The 16,005-nt window shown below is 37.6% G+C and overlaps 1 protein-coding gene across 3 annotated transcripts; it reads right to left on the reverse strand.

The window, feature by feature from the left end:
* Nucleotides 1–3,492: 3,492 nt before the first annotated feature.
* On the reverse strand, nt 3,493–13,489 carry COPS3 (COP9 signalosome subunit 3). 3 transcript variants are annotated; one of them, XM_085309388.1, is made up of 11 exons: nt 13,337–13,488; nt 11,468–11,580; nt 11,319–11,368; nt 10,418–10,510; nt 9,579–9,758; nt 8,203–8,343; nt 6,484–6,657; nt 5,385–5,471; nt 4,948–5,061; nt 4,288–4,368; nt 3,493–4,035 (listed from the first exon to the last, which is right to left on the reverse strand). In XM_085309388.1, exons 1-11 carry the CDS (start codon nt 13,483–13,485, stop codon nt 3,982–3,984), a joined length of 1,236 nt encoding a protein of 411 aa, XP_085165514.1. In that variant the 5' UTR covers nt 13,486–13,488; the 3' UTR covers nt 3,493–3,981. The 3 variants fall into 3 exon arrangements, with proteins under 3 accessions (XP_085165514.1, XP_085165516.1, XP_085165515.1); XM_085309390.1 differs by lacking the exon at nt 8,203–8,343 and having other exon boundaries at nt 13,337–13,489; XM_085309389.1 differs by lacking the exons at nt 3,493–4,035; nt 4,288–4,368 and adding an exon at nt 4,375–4,503 and having other exon boundaries at nt 13,337–13,489.
* Between the last annotated feature and the right edge of the window lie 2,516 nt (nt 13,490–16,005).

A 16,005-nucleotide genomic window follows, 5' to 3' on the forward strand; every position in this document is an offset into this window, starting at 1 on the left:
GGTAGCTTTAACCGCTGGCGGTAGCTGCAAGGCTTTGCCACCTTTTGAACCACCTGCCTCGCTTGCAGTGGCATAGATCTGGAGCATTTCTGGAAACAGTACGTAGAGTACGCAGTAATACAGGGCTGTATTATTCTTCCCCCAAGAACAAACAGGTCTGGCAAGTTTAAAAAAAATACAAATAAACACTCCCCCCAACACACACATTTTAACATTCAGCTGAGTACACCTTGTATTGCTGCAGACTAATTAAATCCTCAGAAGTAGCAAATATCAGTGCTTCTAGGATAGGTGCYCTTGGATCCAAGCAGCCACGCTTGGACTGAAGAATTACGCTTCTGTTGGAGAAGATAACAGTCAATGAGAGTGATGATGATCGTAACATGAGAGATGAGAGTTGAATATAGAGAGACCTCATTTGCAGCAAATGCTTGATCCYGAGACTAACTCTGGAGCCTGTCTTGGACCGTGGCCAGCAGCAGCCCTTTTTAACGAGGACGTACTGTGTGCTTGCGCAAAAGGAACCAGCTATTTCTACTAGAGATACGCCAGGAAATCTCTGAAAAAGCTATGACCAGAGCTTGAACAACTCCTGACCACAGGACACGGCCACGTGCAGATGACAACTAGCATCTCCTTCCAGCCAACCGCAAYCACTTGTCCTGAGAAGTGACAAGAACACGAGAACCCCCCAAAGCTAAGAACAAGCCAAATAAGAAAAACCTACTACCTCCTTCTTTCAGGCCCGCCATTTAAGACAAATTAAGAAGAATTACRTATTTGTTACCTTTATTTTCCAACAGTACATTTAAACAGCTCAGATCTAACCTCCTCAGCYAGTCTGGCCATGCAGAAAATTCCTATGTTATAGAGATAACCTAGGACAGCACACAAAACGGGTCACAGTTGTACTGTAGAATAAAGGGAATTTATACAGAATGAGGCAACTTTAGTTAYGCAGAAGCATACAGCATAATGGCAGCAATGCAGGTGCATTAGCAAAGTTCATTAGTTAGTGCTCCTCAGTGGTGCAAAAATAGGAGAGGTGGTTGCATACAGCTTCCAGCCGTGTATTTTTTTCTTTTTTTTCCTCCAGACATGTCTGTACCTGCTAAGTATAACCAAACTAGAGACCCCTCCTGTGGCTAAAAAGTGTAGTTGCAAGTCTCACACTATCTTCATAACTGCATTTTGTATCTTTGCTAATTATGATGCATGAAAATATGAGTTAGATATCAAGACACACACACAGTATTTTGTGATCACACCTTGCAGACATGCACAAGAGCTAGCTGCAGCACTTCTCGTATCCCAAGTTCGGATAAATACAGCATGTAGTGGTCTTACATTCAATCAAAGCCTTCCCTACAACAACAGCAAGTTAAACCCAGAAAGCTCAAGCATTCTCAAAGCTTCTCAGTTGGCCACAGCCCAAGATATCAGTTCCAAGATGTGAAGSAACTAACTACTCCATTAAAAATCTGGAAGACTTGGTTTCAACTGGATCTCAAGACATGCAGATGCCAGATGGCATGTATTTACCAGRTCCCTACTTAGAAGCCTTTCTGCAAAGCATTTTTGGTGAATGCTTTTCATCTACTCAACTCTAGTGGTGGGACCCGACTTTGAATTTTCAACAGCAAATCAGGGAATTTAACAGCACAATTATCCACATCAGAAACCCTAGCAGGTCTCCAACTTTCAAAGCATTGCCCTTAAAAAACAGATCAAGAATAGGATTATATATATCTGAAACTATCATATAGCAACTTATACTATCCTTTTGACATGTAGTATGGATTTACTTTACCTACTTTAGGCAAAGGAAAAAAAAAAGAGAAAAAAGCTGCTGTGTGTCAGCTGCACGTATTGGTTCGTTTGTAATTCCACATACACAAAAGCCACTGCAACAGCTCTCGGCAGATACATCGATGTTCACTAACAGGAACTAGTGCTACAAAACCTTAGCCATGCTAAGTGCACATTTCTGGTTCAACCTTCACAAAAGCATTCTTCAGACATTCTCCCCCAGCAAGTGATCCCCTGGTGACGTAAGGCGAACTTTCCCCTTACTTGTCTACGTGGCAGTTTGAGGTTAGCCACTGTCAGTCCTTTCGGTGACTACTGCATACGATTGTAAATATTTCTACAACCCAACTTCATGCTTGGGCCCACAGCACCATGAATCACGTTTTTAACACTTCCACAGTACCAGAGCAGGAAATCGTGTAAGTATGTTCACCATCAAAATCACTGCAGGATTAACTAGGAAAAGATTTTTTAAAAAGTCATAAATATCTTTAATTACAAGGCTGGTAAGGCAAGTTATGAAAAACAAGATTTTGCTTTAAGATTAGGTGTAAAAGTTGCCTTCAAATATGGAAGCTGCTATGATAGGAAGCACAAGTACTCAATGGTGAGCTACTAACACTAGGGACCTATGCTGTGTTCAGTAATAAATTGCTATTTGATACTTTAAAAACTTTATTCACCACCTAAACAGCAGCCTGGGGACACTTTTCTACTAGAGAGAGCATCACTGTCACAGAGGCTCTGCTAGAACGAAGATGGCAGTTTTAAATGAAAACCCCAACAGTTCTGAATCAGCAGTGGAAGCACAAATGGTGTATTTTCAAACCACCAGTGAMCTCAAAACATACAAAGTTTCACACGGCAAGAGCCAGAAATGCTTAGTTCCCATTTAGGCACCTGAAAAAAGCTGGTAGGTTATCAGCAGTAGCAAGCAGCTCCTATTCAGGTGTTTAAGTAGGAAGCACTGGATGCTGAGCTGCTCACATTCTGACTTGATGGCAGGTTTATTTGTCTGATAGCAGGAGATTTGCACTGACACGAAGCGTTTCAAAGATGCTTGAACAATAATGATTTTCAAATACATTAGGAGCTACAGAAAAAGAGCCCATTGATTCAAAGAGCAAAGCACTTAAGGAATCCAGTGACAACACTGTGATGTTTGACATAGTGATTTAAAAAAACAGATGTTATTCTAGCACGTTATTTCCAAATAGAACCCTGCTTTTAGGAGAGCTGTGTAGGATTCTATCATAAAKAATTACTTTCTTTGGAAACAAAGAAAAGATCTGTAGCATGGCCTTCACTTAGACTGATTTCCAACACAGAAAAGTATCAGATGGTTGAATAAAAACTTCTTTATGCCATATTGTATAGGAGCAAGAGTTCTTTCAGTGTGAAGAACTTCATTTCCAGCATCCCCCAGAACACCAGGGTCTTCTAAATATCCTTTTGTTTAGGCCCAAGAAATTTGATCTAATAGCAAACATTATTAGGAAATACTTTGTACCAGAAACTTAAAAAAAAATCATAAATAGCTGTCATATATAGATGCCCTACAGTGTTTCTGCATTTCAAGAAAACCACCTTATAAGGACTCAATACGCTCACCTTTTCGAGAAGAACACGGTTCTTATTTCATCATTTACTAGAYAGCAGCCAACTACACGGGACATACGCAGCTTATAAACGTAGAGAGTTTTACTCAGATCCTCCACTCCTCCCCCACCATACATATGATGAATCTGCACTTGCAGCCAACTTCAAATACAAAATAATGAACCAGTAATTCTCGGTAAGTGAACCAACACTAGCTTGTATTCTTCCCTGAATAAACACTTTTTTGCAGAAGAGGAAAAGGACTGCTACAGAAACACAGCAACATTCAAACCCTTTAAAACAAAAGGTAGATTATTTAATGCATTAACGATGTTAATCTGAAGATAAATAAATCCACAACAGACTTAAGTTTCTTTTGAGATTTCCTTTTTCTTTGCAGAGAATATTTCTGAAATTATACAGTACTGAGGGTGTTCTTTTATTTTCTTAATGTCCAGGTGAAAAGCAAAGCTCAGTTCTCTCTGCTCTCTTCATGGAACTCCTCAATGCCCTAATCCAGGCGTGATTCTCTTAAGCTTTTGCTTGAAAGCGGAGTGGTGAGCAACATTAATTTCAGGAATAACTGGATGGTTTGGTCCCTGAGTCATCTTCTTGAGAGCCCATACTCTGGAAGGCAAAGAGTTATTTCTTCAAAGACAAGCCTGAAGACTTCAGAAATAGACAACTTCAGAGTTAATAGGCAGGAAAATAAAGTGCATGTGAAATAACTTACACTTCTTTTTTGCTTTTTATAAAGCATTATCTTTAACCAAATTACATATATATGGAATCATCAGCACTAAGTACTGACATTCAGTTTAACACAYACTCAATGCACTGAATGTCTTCCTTACTTTTATAGGATACTAAGCCAATTACCTTCTGCACAAACTGAGGGTTCACAGTGATCTCTTGATCCATGGCTTTCAGTCGTTCATCAAGCTCTATACATTTCAGCATCTTAAAAAAAGGTGAAAATATTAAGTTGATTGTTTTGTCCAGCTTGTAACAAGATGTCAAGATATTCATGGCTTAAATATGTAGAACAGGTTAGCCATCACAAAGGTTCCAAGTTAAAATGTTCTTCTCCATTTCCTAAACGAAATCATGAGGTCATTTTTCTATTTTTGATGCACGTCTTCCTAACAATCTTTAAGGCCACCTTGATAGACATCCCCACAAGGATCAACCACTTCAACGTGCAGGTAGCACAATCACCGAACACTTTAGACTTGAAGTCTAAAGCTCTAAAAATCTCTAAAACGGTCAATTCAAGTCACTAATGTTATGCAGTCTACTGAAACAGCTCAGGCTGTACAGAAGATACAACAGATACTACGTTCATAGTAACAGAATATTAATCTAAGACACTTAAATATGAGTACTGTGAAATACTACAGTAATGATTCACAGTCCTGATTCTCTAAATTTATAATGACCTAGCCTGACTTCTTCTGGCAGATTTCTAATTATAGACTAGGGTTCTTCAGGTTCTTCAGTAGAAATTCCAACAGCAAAAATACCTCAAAGATTATTTACCTCCTGATCAATGTTATGAAGCATAGCTGGATTGTTATATTTTTCAGGATTATCGTGGAAACAGACCATACCATCTTTCTGATTAATACTTGCAAAGATTTCACCATCTTCTATCTGAAATGAGAGAGGGTTTAACATAAGTTAGAACTAAGTATGRAATTTTATGCAGCTGCGAGACATGGATGGCTTGTAGAGGCATCTTTTATCTTGTTTGCTTTCTATTTCTTAACAATTTTCTGAAGACAAATGATGCATGTCTCATTTTAAGCAGAGTATCTTTTAAGACTTCGAGAACAGAGTAAACACCACAGCATAATAACAGGGTTCTTTCACCCTGAAAAAGAACCATCCCTCAGCCATTCTAAACATTCATTACAAAAACCCTGAAAGCTCTTGATTTGGATCAGCTTTTTAATTAGGATAGTAACAGGCCTTACCATGTGAAGGACGTACTTTTCTGCTTCTTGGGGTCCCGACAACTGCACTCGACTTGCCATATCTTGTAATGATAATGTAAGAAATGTCTGAAATTTAGAAAGTATCAAAACATTAAAACCTGATGCTGACAACTTTTCCTATCAAACCTTCAGGGCCTATAAAACTTTATTTATTTATTTATTTATTTTTAAGTCTGATGGGCAGGATCAAGAACATGTAGTTATTACTTACAAAAGCCACCAGAGAGGAAGAAATGACTTAATTCCCAAAGATGGTAATTTGTGCTCTGCAGACATGTATAAAACTAATGGAGTCATTATTACATTTCTGCAATCTCTTCTTTCCCAGAGAACCAAGTTCAATCTCTTCCATCATCTTTTTACATGAGTAAGACTTGCCCATTTCTTGAATTCACTTCAAAATACRTATGTATTGCTTTACTTCAGAGGTTAGTTCCACTTCGTCAAACATCACTTAAGTTAAGCTCTCTAAAAAATAGCTTTCCCCAATCATCTTTAAAAATTAGTCTGATCTCTTGAGCTCAAGTAGCATATCATTCCACCGCTTTTGTTTTACCTTTACTTCAGACACTCCCAAAATTTGTCCCTTTCACTCACTCCTCTCTAATGAAACAACCTGTAAAGTTCAGGTTTCCTGTCTTTTGGGAAAGATGGTAGCAGTGCTCATGACTTTTTTGGTTACACATAGAAGTTTTTACAGGACAAGTTCTCTCATTTGAGCTAGCAAAACCACTGATTTAGATTAGCACACTGCCACATGTACCAAGATTTGGAAGCTTCAGGACAAAAAGGAAGCAGACAAGCAAACATACACTTTCTATTTAAATTAAAGCAGCTTCCCATGGCAGTATTCATATTGAACCACCTTTTAGATAACATACAGGTAGCCAGATGAATTTGCTTCCTATATAGGACATTTCAAAAACTCGTAGTGCTGTTTCAGAGAGGTGAATTGAAGTTTTAGCCATTTCACTGTGAGATTATTACATTATCAGTTTGCTCCGATTTTAATAAGAGTAGAACTGTTTGGAGAAGACTAATCACTCAGTTTCTCAACAAAATAAAACATCCATCTTACCTTGGTTAGCCTTTGAATATTCTTTTTGTAAAGAGATGACAAGCATTGCTTAACCAGTCCCATATTGTTATCCCTTGTGAATGTTTCACTGTGTTTGTTCACCAGATTTCGAAGCTCTGAGGGTTTATTGGTTGAATAAACTTGTGCTAATTCATGGTAGGCATTGCTAAGGGGCTGCAATAAAAAATAAATAAAAAAAATAAAAAAAAGAATTTTCCTTGAAGAACATGGAGTTCAACCAGCCTCGCAATATCTATTCACTATTTCAACTTTTAAAAGCTCATGCAAGTATAAAAGTGAATTTAAGTAGCTCAAGTTTCTTTCAACTATATTACTTCAAAATGGTAGCTGGTTGTGCTTGCATAGTAGTACTTRAAGTAAGGAAATGATTTTTGGAAACTGCTTTTCGGACACAAAACAGCAAATTCTGCATTAATTAAAACAAGCATGCTTTTAGAACTGGGTGATTTTCACAGGAGCACAACTCTTCTGACAGCTGTTTTGTCTTCTACCCTATACCTGATCAAAATGTTTATGGACTCCTAACTCAGTGTTTCCAGAAGCTTTTACTCTTTAGAAAGCTAGATATACTAGCTAGCTCAATATACTTTAATTCTCTAATATCTTAGAATGAGCAGACTACAGTTTCCTAAACAGAAGTATTCTCTGACCAACTCACAGTAAGCAAAACACTGAAAAGTAGACAGTTCAAGTCCAAATCTCACGCCAGCAAGGACTGACATAGAAGTAGGATCTTTGAACATCTATCTGTATTATACCTCACTCAACACTGTTAAAAACTGTTGGATTCYAATATTATGCATCTCTGCTACACATACAATTGAAAGTACTTGAAGTGCAGATGCTAATTAGCACAAGTTCTGTTTCAGAACAAATTATCCAACACCAAGCACGCAAAATTTTACACCAGCCTTGGGATTTCATTTTATTCACCTTTTCCACATACTAATCAGTAGTGAAGTAAACAGGAAACGTCTTCCAACYGCTTTCAGTTTTGTTAGCATATAAATTCTGATCACTATTAATYCTCTGCTGATACTGAAGATGTTACGTGTGAGATTTTATTTCCATTACAATTCAACGCATGTATTTCTAACTGCTTTACCRAAAAGGTCGGTAAAGCTTTCTTTCTGGAGGTGGGCAAATAACTAGAGCTGAAGAGACAAGCAGGTTTTTCCTCCAGCAGTCACATGGAATAGTTGGCTTAAGTGTACCATTTCCTAGAGTAGTTCACCAGCTACACATGGTATCAACTTCAGCTACATGAAGTTATAGTTGGACTTTTTTAGAACATGGGGACTGCGTGTTGAAAGCCAAGTGTAACTTGAGTCTTGTTTATGCTCCGAAAAGGTAAAAGCCTATGAAGGGGTATGCAYTGTCAGTGAACAAAGTATTTTTAATTGTGAAATCCTTTCAATCCAAAATTTTCCCCAGTTTAGGTTAAAAAACTGATATTGCCAATATGAACAACACAGTTTATGTTTGGGATAGACTTATGAGTTGCCACACTAACCATCCTTAACCATGCCTTTCATAGCCTATAAAGACAGTGAGGAGTGGCATTCTGGCATATGCATTATTTCCCATGATGCAAAACATTAAATAGTACCATAAAGTGAGGGTACAGAAATTCTTGACCCTATAGATAATAAGTTCAGATTTCATGCTCTATTATTCAGCTATATTCACAAAACTTACCTTAATGAATCTACCAACTATCTGGGAAGTGTATTTTGGTAGCTGTTGAACTTTGCCAAGTAGTATCAAAGAAACTAGAATATACTTTTTATACGACTCCAACATAATATGACTGACTGCCATGGCTGGAGTAGTTATTGCCTGAGTAAGAGAAAGAAATTAAATAGAAAATCARTATGCTTCCTGGTAGATCCCAATAGCTACTGCACGAGTAGAATCTCAGTCTAAAGCTGCAGCTACAGAGGATACAATGATATAAGAAAACTACTTTTGAGCATTAAAGCCTAACTTTCTTCTGTAAAAGTTACTTAACCAAAAATGTCCTTAAAAAAGTAAATTCTATATCAGCTATTCAAAGTGTTTATCTTGCRATAATAAAGCCTATCTTAAAATAACTTTGATAAGACCAAAGCAAAACTTCCTTCCTTGGTATGTATCTAAAATTGTACTATAAATCACCTGCAGTTACTTGTTACTAGGAATGAAAATACAGATCCTGTAGGAGCTGGACTTGCATAGATCCTTAAAGAGTTTAATATATTACATCACCAAATCTCAGACTTCGGTATGCTGGAAGAGGCTTGCAGGATAGGGAAAGAAGATTTTAGTACACTGCACCAGTGCTACTTAAAAGCTTGCCTTTGTTCACAGAAAAGAAAAATGCCACGCTAGTTTATTTTGTGCATTGGACAGCAATTTTTTCCACTGAATTTTTATCAATTTCACAGYTGTCTTTTCTTTCTACAATATTTGCTGTTTTTACTTTCTCTGTGACTTCCCTCAAAGTTAACAAAGGTCTCCGGAAACAAAACCACTCAATTCATTTTACTTGAAAACACACCACTCTGCGTCAGCCTGTGAACTGCTTCTTATGCGACAGTAATAAGTAGGCATTTGAAAATATTTATAGCAAGATAAATATAACACCAACCTTTGAGTTGGTGCAATTTTATGGTGTAACAGTTACTTGGCTATTAAAGACCTTCTTAGAGGAAAATACTTCCAAAGACAGCGTGTCATTATTTGTTASTTCACTTAAACAGAAAATCATCCAGGCTWTACCTTCTATAAAATAACCTATACRCTAAAACTCTCCCAAATCGGTTTTTATGTATAATTACGATGTACATGTGCAAAACCAAAAATCAAGGCAAAYGATAGCTAGCAGTACAGATCTATTAACAGGACTATAACCTAAAGGTGAAGAACGAAAAYAATAACTGGAGACTCCCTGTACTTTAGAACTAGTTACATAACAGTTATTGGAAGTTTTGATGGCAATTCTGGGATGATACGTTCTCTCAACGTTATCACGTGAGCAATTTCTGCCCTTCAGTTGATCAGATTTTGAACTTACCATTTTAATTTAACATTACCTGTTCATAAAAGTAGAGTGCTCTTTCAAAGTTCTTTAGCCCAGTGTATATCATCCCACCGTAATAGTAGTAACATAAAAAGTGCTTTGCATCATACGCCCCATTCTCTTTACAAATATCCATCATGTCCACATCTAGATACGGGAGGGCAGGTTTAAAGCATTTTGCTAACAAACAGAGCTACAAGAAAATAAACGAAATTTTCATAAATTAGCCATTTGYACTCAAGTTTTAATGACAAATTGCAACTAAGTTCATTTAGCACTATTTAATAAATATTACACTGTACATCAGTAGTGCTGTAAAACAGACTATTCGTTATGTCATGATATCTGAAGAACCCATAATTTATATCAGTTCACAAACAGTATTATCTGAATCCTAAAGAAACTGTACTCTGACAAAGCTACTTGAAACTCCAGGCCTTCTAGACTATGTGCTGGCAGCACTAAATATTGCACTAAAAAAAACCYGTCCAAACTAAACCCCAGGAGCCAAGAATGAGACAGAAATGGCAAATTCAGGCCAAAGGCACTGACACAAACATGCCTTTTGTCAAACTGGAGCAAACAGTATCTGGATGTTACACTTGAACTGTCTACGTCTAGACAGAGCTGTGCGTGACTTTCAACTCAGAAGTAAAGTCAAAGGACTTTCAGAAGTCATGCACTAAACAAAATATCTGAGGAGAAGAAGGGGATTTTATTTCAGTATATCGTATTATTTATTACYGGAAAAAAACAATTAAAAGCCATTTTTACATTGCCATAGGTAACCATGAATTTCCCCAAAGTGTTATGGGTATTTTTAAGCTTCTCAGAATAAGCCCTAACTCTTACCTGGCAGAGATCTGCATGTATTGAGGTCAGCTGGTTTGTGTTCATCTGCATCTTGTCTATGGCTTGTCTGAGAATGCTAATTCCTCGCAGGGGCTGTCAGAAATTACATCTCTTTCAGATAATTTCTCATAGATGGCAGCACATTGGATCTTATGTTGACACTTACAAATGAAAAATAACACTAATTGATAGGTTCCATTAAGTAACAGTTAACTTGAGGTTCCCTTTTTGTACGATACTGCAGTCTCAGAAAATAAAATTAACTGTGGCTATATAACTTCTCCTGATAAACTAAAGTTAACAATTCTGCTCCAAAAASACAACCTCATCAGAAATACAGTAGTTTGTATTCGTAATAGACCGTTTCCTTAACATCACGTGAAGTCCCACCAAAATCAAAAGCAATAACTTCACTTGGAGCAGGTTTGACCTCTATTTCTATTTCAGACTAGATTTCAATTAAAATGTCCCGGAAAAAAAAAAAATCACATTTCTTGGCATCAAAATCATTACTCAAACTCTTTTTAATTAAATGCCTAAAAATGAAAGGGAAACATATTTAAGAACGTTACATGACTGATGGGATAACATTGAAACTAGTGACAGTGACTCACCAATACTAGCAATTTTTGTAGCTCTTTCCTACTCACATACTTATTATCTGAAGAACACTCTTGGCAGTGCTGGTGTGCGTGCATGTGTTTAAAACGATTCTCTCAACAAATTTTATCTTAAGTTTTTCCTTGAAATCTAGTTTTAGGTTCATTACATTTTAGTAGACTTTTAAAAAGTAAAGACTTGCATAAATATATCTAAAATGAAGGTACCGGCAAATCTGTATGAAGACATTAAGAGACTGGATATGTAGATAGCTTATTCACACTAGATGATACTTGCTCACCTGTTTTCTTTCCACAAGGGCATTTGTTAACTGGTGGCATAGGCCAGCAACTGAATACAATGTGGGGAAAAAAAAAAACACAGTGAAAATCAAGAACATCAAAGTATACGAAGAGATTTGCATAGACTCTCAAAGCAAGATTAACTTACAAGTGTCTGTTGCATATCTAATGTGTTCCCCATTACAAGTGCTGATAAAAAGCTGCACCTGTGAGAATAATGTTTCGAAGTCAGGGATGCTGGGCATAGAAAACTTCACAAACCTAGAACAAGGCAGGAAAAAAAAAAGAAAAGATTTAACACTTCACTTTGGGGGACGAATAAAAAAACTCCATCTCTAAGTCTCTGTGGATGCATAAAGCTGCTCTGAAACAAATCCAAAGTGCGTRTTACAGATGGCATATGATTTCCACTCCAGGACTACATACTTCACTTCAGTAAAAACATTTAGGCCACATTAAACATAGATTTCCCTAGCAGCTGCACAGTATTTAAAAACACGCTTTCAGCACACACCTTTATCTTGCATCTAGTGAAAAGCACAATTAAGAACAAACTGTGGCAAAAACAAGAACGAGTTTATTTGGTACAGTAGTTGCAATCATAATTAAAAAAAATGGCTAAAGATGGTGAATTTTAACACTAAGCCACATACAACTTCTCTAGACACCTTTGGTTATATACCACCTTCTGCTTGAAGGTGCTGGAGATTCTTTACTATTAAATTATTAGATGCGTATCTCTTCAGAAGAGCTCTTGCTCTTCATTTCCRCTCTCTCTTCATGTCAGACTACTCCTCAGCACTCTGTAGCCTAAAAACTAATCTTATAGAAAAAGCAATGTGCAAGTCATGATGCTCATCTGACAGCAATGAAATCTTTAGCTATATATCCTACAAAAGTCACAAAAACACGCAGAAAAAAAAATCTACTCAATGGTGTTGGAAGGTATCCAATCCTATAGCAATTTCAGTTGCTATACACTGTAACATGCAGTTCAAACCTACCTGGATCATGAACCATCCTTCCCCACAAAGGTAACGACTATCCTAGTTATGTACTATCTCCCCTTCCCTGCCTCTTCAAAAGGTGTCGATCACTTGCTCTAGTGCAGGGAGTTTTCCATGCCACAGTTTCAGCCAGGAACACACTTATCTATATGCTTCACTGATACCACCTCTTCAAATACTACATGTTAAATGTTCTTTCTTATATATAGTTATCTTCCTTCCTCCACCTGTTTTAATGACTGGTTTTCAYGTACCCTATGATATAATTCTTCTGTTGATACAATATAGGTGCCCTGCTTTTTGTAAATCCCATGATACATTTTTGCAAGATGCTAGTGAAGGGAAAGATACTAGGGAAATATTGTGTATTATCTTTGTATATAATATTCATTTTATTTCAAAGTGACAGTAGATCAAGAATCAGAACGCTGCTTTTTCCTTTAACAGACTATTTTAAATAATAATGGAACCTGCAGACACTTCCCTTGCAGTTCGGTACAGCTGGAAAATACTGTTTGAGCTTCACAGCCAAATATCCAAAAACCAAAAAAGTATCTTTACTTCACCTCAGCATCACCAAGGCAATTCAAGTATTATCTTAAAATGCAGACAGCACCAAGAACCTCAATGCTGACTGGAGACAAATATCCAAGAATTAAGATAGGAACTCATGCTTCACTGGGGGGGGGAGTTTTGCTTAATGCTTGCAGTCTGTCTCACTAATTCCCTGCCAGTCAAAAAAAAAAAAAAAAAAAAAGAAAGAAAGAAAAAAAGAAGACCTCAGTGTTATGTCTTCTTGCTGAACATGTAGGGAAAAATACTTTCCCTTTGAAAACAAAGTTGCCTTGGTATTCTTTCTAATAAAATGTGTATCGCAAAAGGAAATTAAGCACTTAAGAAGTGTGGAGTAAAAGTATTTATGTCCAAAAGTAAGAAGTTTTACTCACAGTTCATCATGCTTCCTGATGTTTTGATACTAAGAGATCTAATTAAAGAAAAACAACACTTACAAAACAGCAAGAACACCTAATGAATGTTCCTGCACATCCAGGGCACCAAGCACTGTATCCAGATGGGAGAGATTTTTTGCTAGCAGTTCTCCGCTTTTATTGATCAACTCACAAAGCTGGGTCATTTGCCCTGAAAGATGAAACATCATTGTCAAACTCTAATTAGAAAACACTTACGCATTCCCATACTTGATTACTTTTTTTCCTCAAATTATAGAGGGAAGCAAGGAGCAATCTCAACCACAGAAATTATTTTTTTTGTAATACACTAGGCAGAGTCTTCAATGAGCGAGGCCAGCAGTATGTTTTTTAAAAGGAAACAGTTAAGCTTCCCGGCCTTTGAGACTGTAAAGAAAACCCTAAGAGCACAAACAGAACATGAAATGCAGCATCAACTCGCCTCATCAGAGAGGGAGCTTCAGGGGTCTCATATCAAAGCCAGGCTTCACGTGAGCTAAGTCATCAAGACCTTGGTCAGTTTATTGTGATTCAAAATTCTGTTTCATGCAASAGTGATCTACATTTGCGCCTTCTAGATATTAGAGGGAAGAAAACAATTCCTAGACCAGCAYCCCTTTCCAAAAAATTCAATCAGACTTTGTTGCTTGCTACTTCTCAAGTGYCAGATAAACCTTTTCAGATCTGCTTATAAACATTCTTTTGAAATAGATATTAAAATTATAAATAAATACATAAAATAGTAGGATTTTAAAAACTGTTTTTAATTTACTTCCTAAAATTAGAACTACAATGCTATTTTATTTGAGGGAGCTATAAACATAACATGAATGACAACTATTTTGAATTAGCAAAGCATGCTATAGCCAAAAAAGCCTTACAAATAAAGCAAAGAGAGATTAACATGAATTGCTTTCAAAATCTTCCCCCTTTTTTTAATTTAAAACCTTGCCCCTTTCTCTACTCTAAAGCAGAGTTTTTTTTTTTCAATTTCAATCTCTGAAAAAGGAGAAAGAAGTAGAGGTTCTCTCACCTTTACAAAAACCATCATGAGATGAAGAATAACGTGTCTCTATTCACACGGATTAACATTATTCTAAAATGCCTCTGGCCTTTTCCTTTGAAAAATAAAACTTGGGAAGCCTTAACAATGAAAACTTAACTTTGAAATAACAAAGAAATTTAAAGGTCCAAATGTAGGACCAAAGTCCAAGAACCCAGAATCACAGCCGTCATCCCTAAAACAGCACTCTCTACTTTGCATTAAAACTCCAGGTACATCCATGGAAATGAGTAMAGATTGTGAAACCTTCTGTAGTTTGATAATGCTATTTGAATAATGAAAAAAACTTATATCCTCCCTAAAAGAAAAATCTATCCACTGTACTGCTATCATCTAGCATACTGTTCTTTTAAAAAATAATTAAAAAATTACACTATATAAGTAGAAATACCYGTATCAGGTCAGACAAAGGTTTATTTATCTCATCTGCCATGCAGCCAAATGCTGATGCCCAGAGAAGAACAACAACACTGCAAGCATATATACTTCTGCATACTCTCAAACTCCAGGAGTTTGCGCTCATGGGCGTACTACCTTACAAAGAGTGCCCAGCTGACTAGTCCCTAATGGAAGAATTTCCATGAAGTCATTCAGTTTTCTCTTGAGCATTTAGCATCCACAAAATCTTGTAACAAAAAGGTCCACAGCTAAACTCCATATGTACAAAGAAGCACGTTCTTTTGTTTGTTTTGTATTTGTATCTTGCAGGTACAAGTAGTCTCTTGTGTAGAAAGATACCTTGTATAGTACAATTAATGAGTTAAAATACAAAGTAAGAGAAAAATTAAGCTCTACCCAAATATAACTGGAAGAGATAAAGCCTGAGGCTAAGGAACTCATCAAAAACTGATACTTTCTTCTAGGGAGCAAATACCCCACACAGAAAAACACACTTTCATGAGCATCAGTATAGCCAGAATGTTCAAGAATTAGGAAATACTGTACCCACATACAGGAAAAATAAGAATCTGGCAAACAAGAAGTGAGAAAGTCTAACTAAGAATATTCAAACATCTTCTGAACACTTGGTTATGGTAACTCCAATGTAGAGTCTCAGACTCCTATCATACGCTTCCATGGTAAGTCAAAGAAAAAAAAAACTCAGCAGCAGAGACAAGAGCTTTTCAGTGCCCCAGAAATGAAGGTTGTCTTTTTCTGTTCGTGTTCTGCTTTGCCCACAAGAAGAGAAGTATTTTAAAATACTCATCTTGCAACTTACACATTCGGGACAGACTAGCATATACACTGTCAGTTAAGGTCCCCACTCTGTCACCTCTTCCCCTCCTGGATTTCAAGGCTTGGATTTTCGCATAGCTGCCTGCATCTTCTCCAGTTCGCTCACCTGAGAGCTCTGACTACCAAAAAACACCGCTGTGCAGGTGCCTGGCAGAGGAAGCGATGAGCAAGGCGAGGCCACAGCCTGCCCGCCATGCCCTGTCAAACCGGCCGCGGCGGAACCCTCCAAGTGCCCCTCCGAGCACAGCCGCACGCGCAGCCCTACATCACCGCCCGCAGGGCGAGCGAGAGCCCGCCCGCCGCCGCCGCCCGGGGCCCGGCCGCGCCCTCCACACCTGAGGGCGGGCGGGCGGAGGGGGGCAGGCCGCGGGCCGCCCTCCCCTCTCCCACACCCCCGGCGGCAGCGCGGGGC

Source organism: Rhea americana, unplaced genomic scaffold (genome assembly GCF_003343005.1).
Source record: "Rhea americana isolate MKP2758 unplaced genomic scaffold, rheAme1 scaffold_297, whole genome shotgun sequence".
Lineage (NCBI taxonomy): Eukaryota > Metazoa > Chordata > Aves > Rheiformes > Rheidae > Rhea > Rhea americana.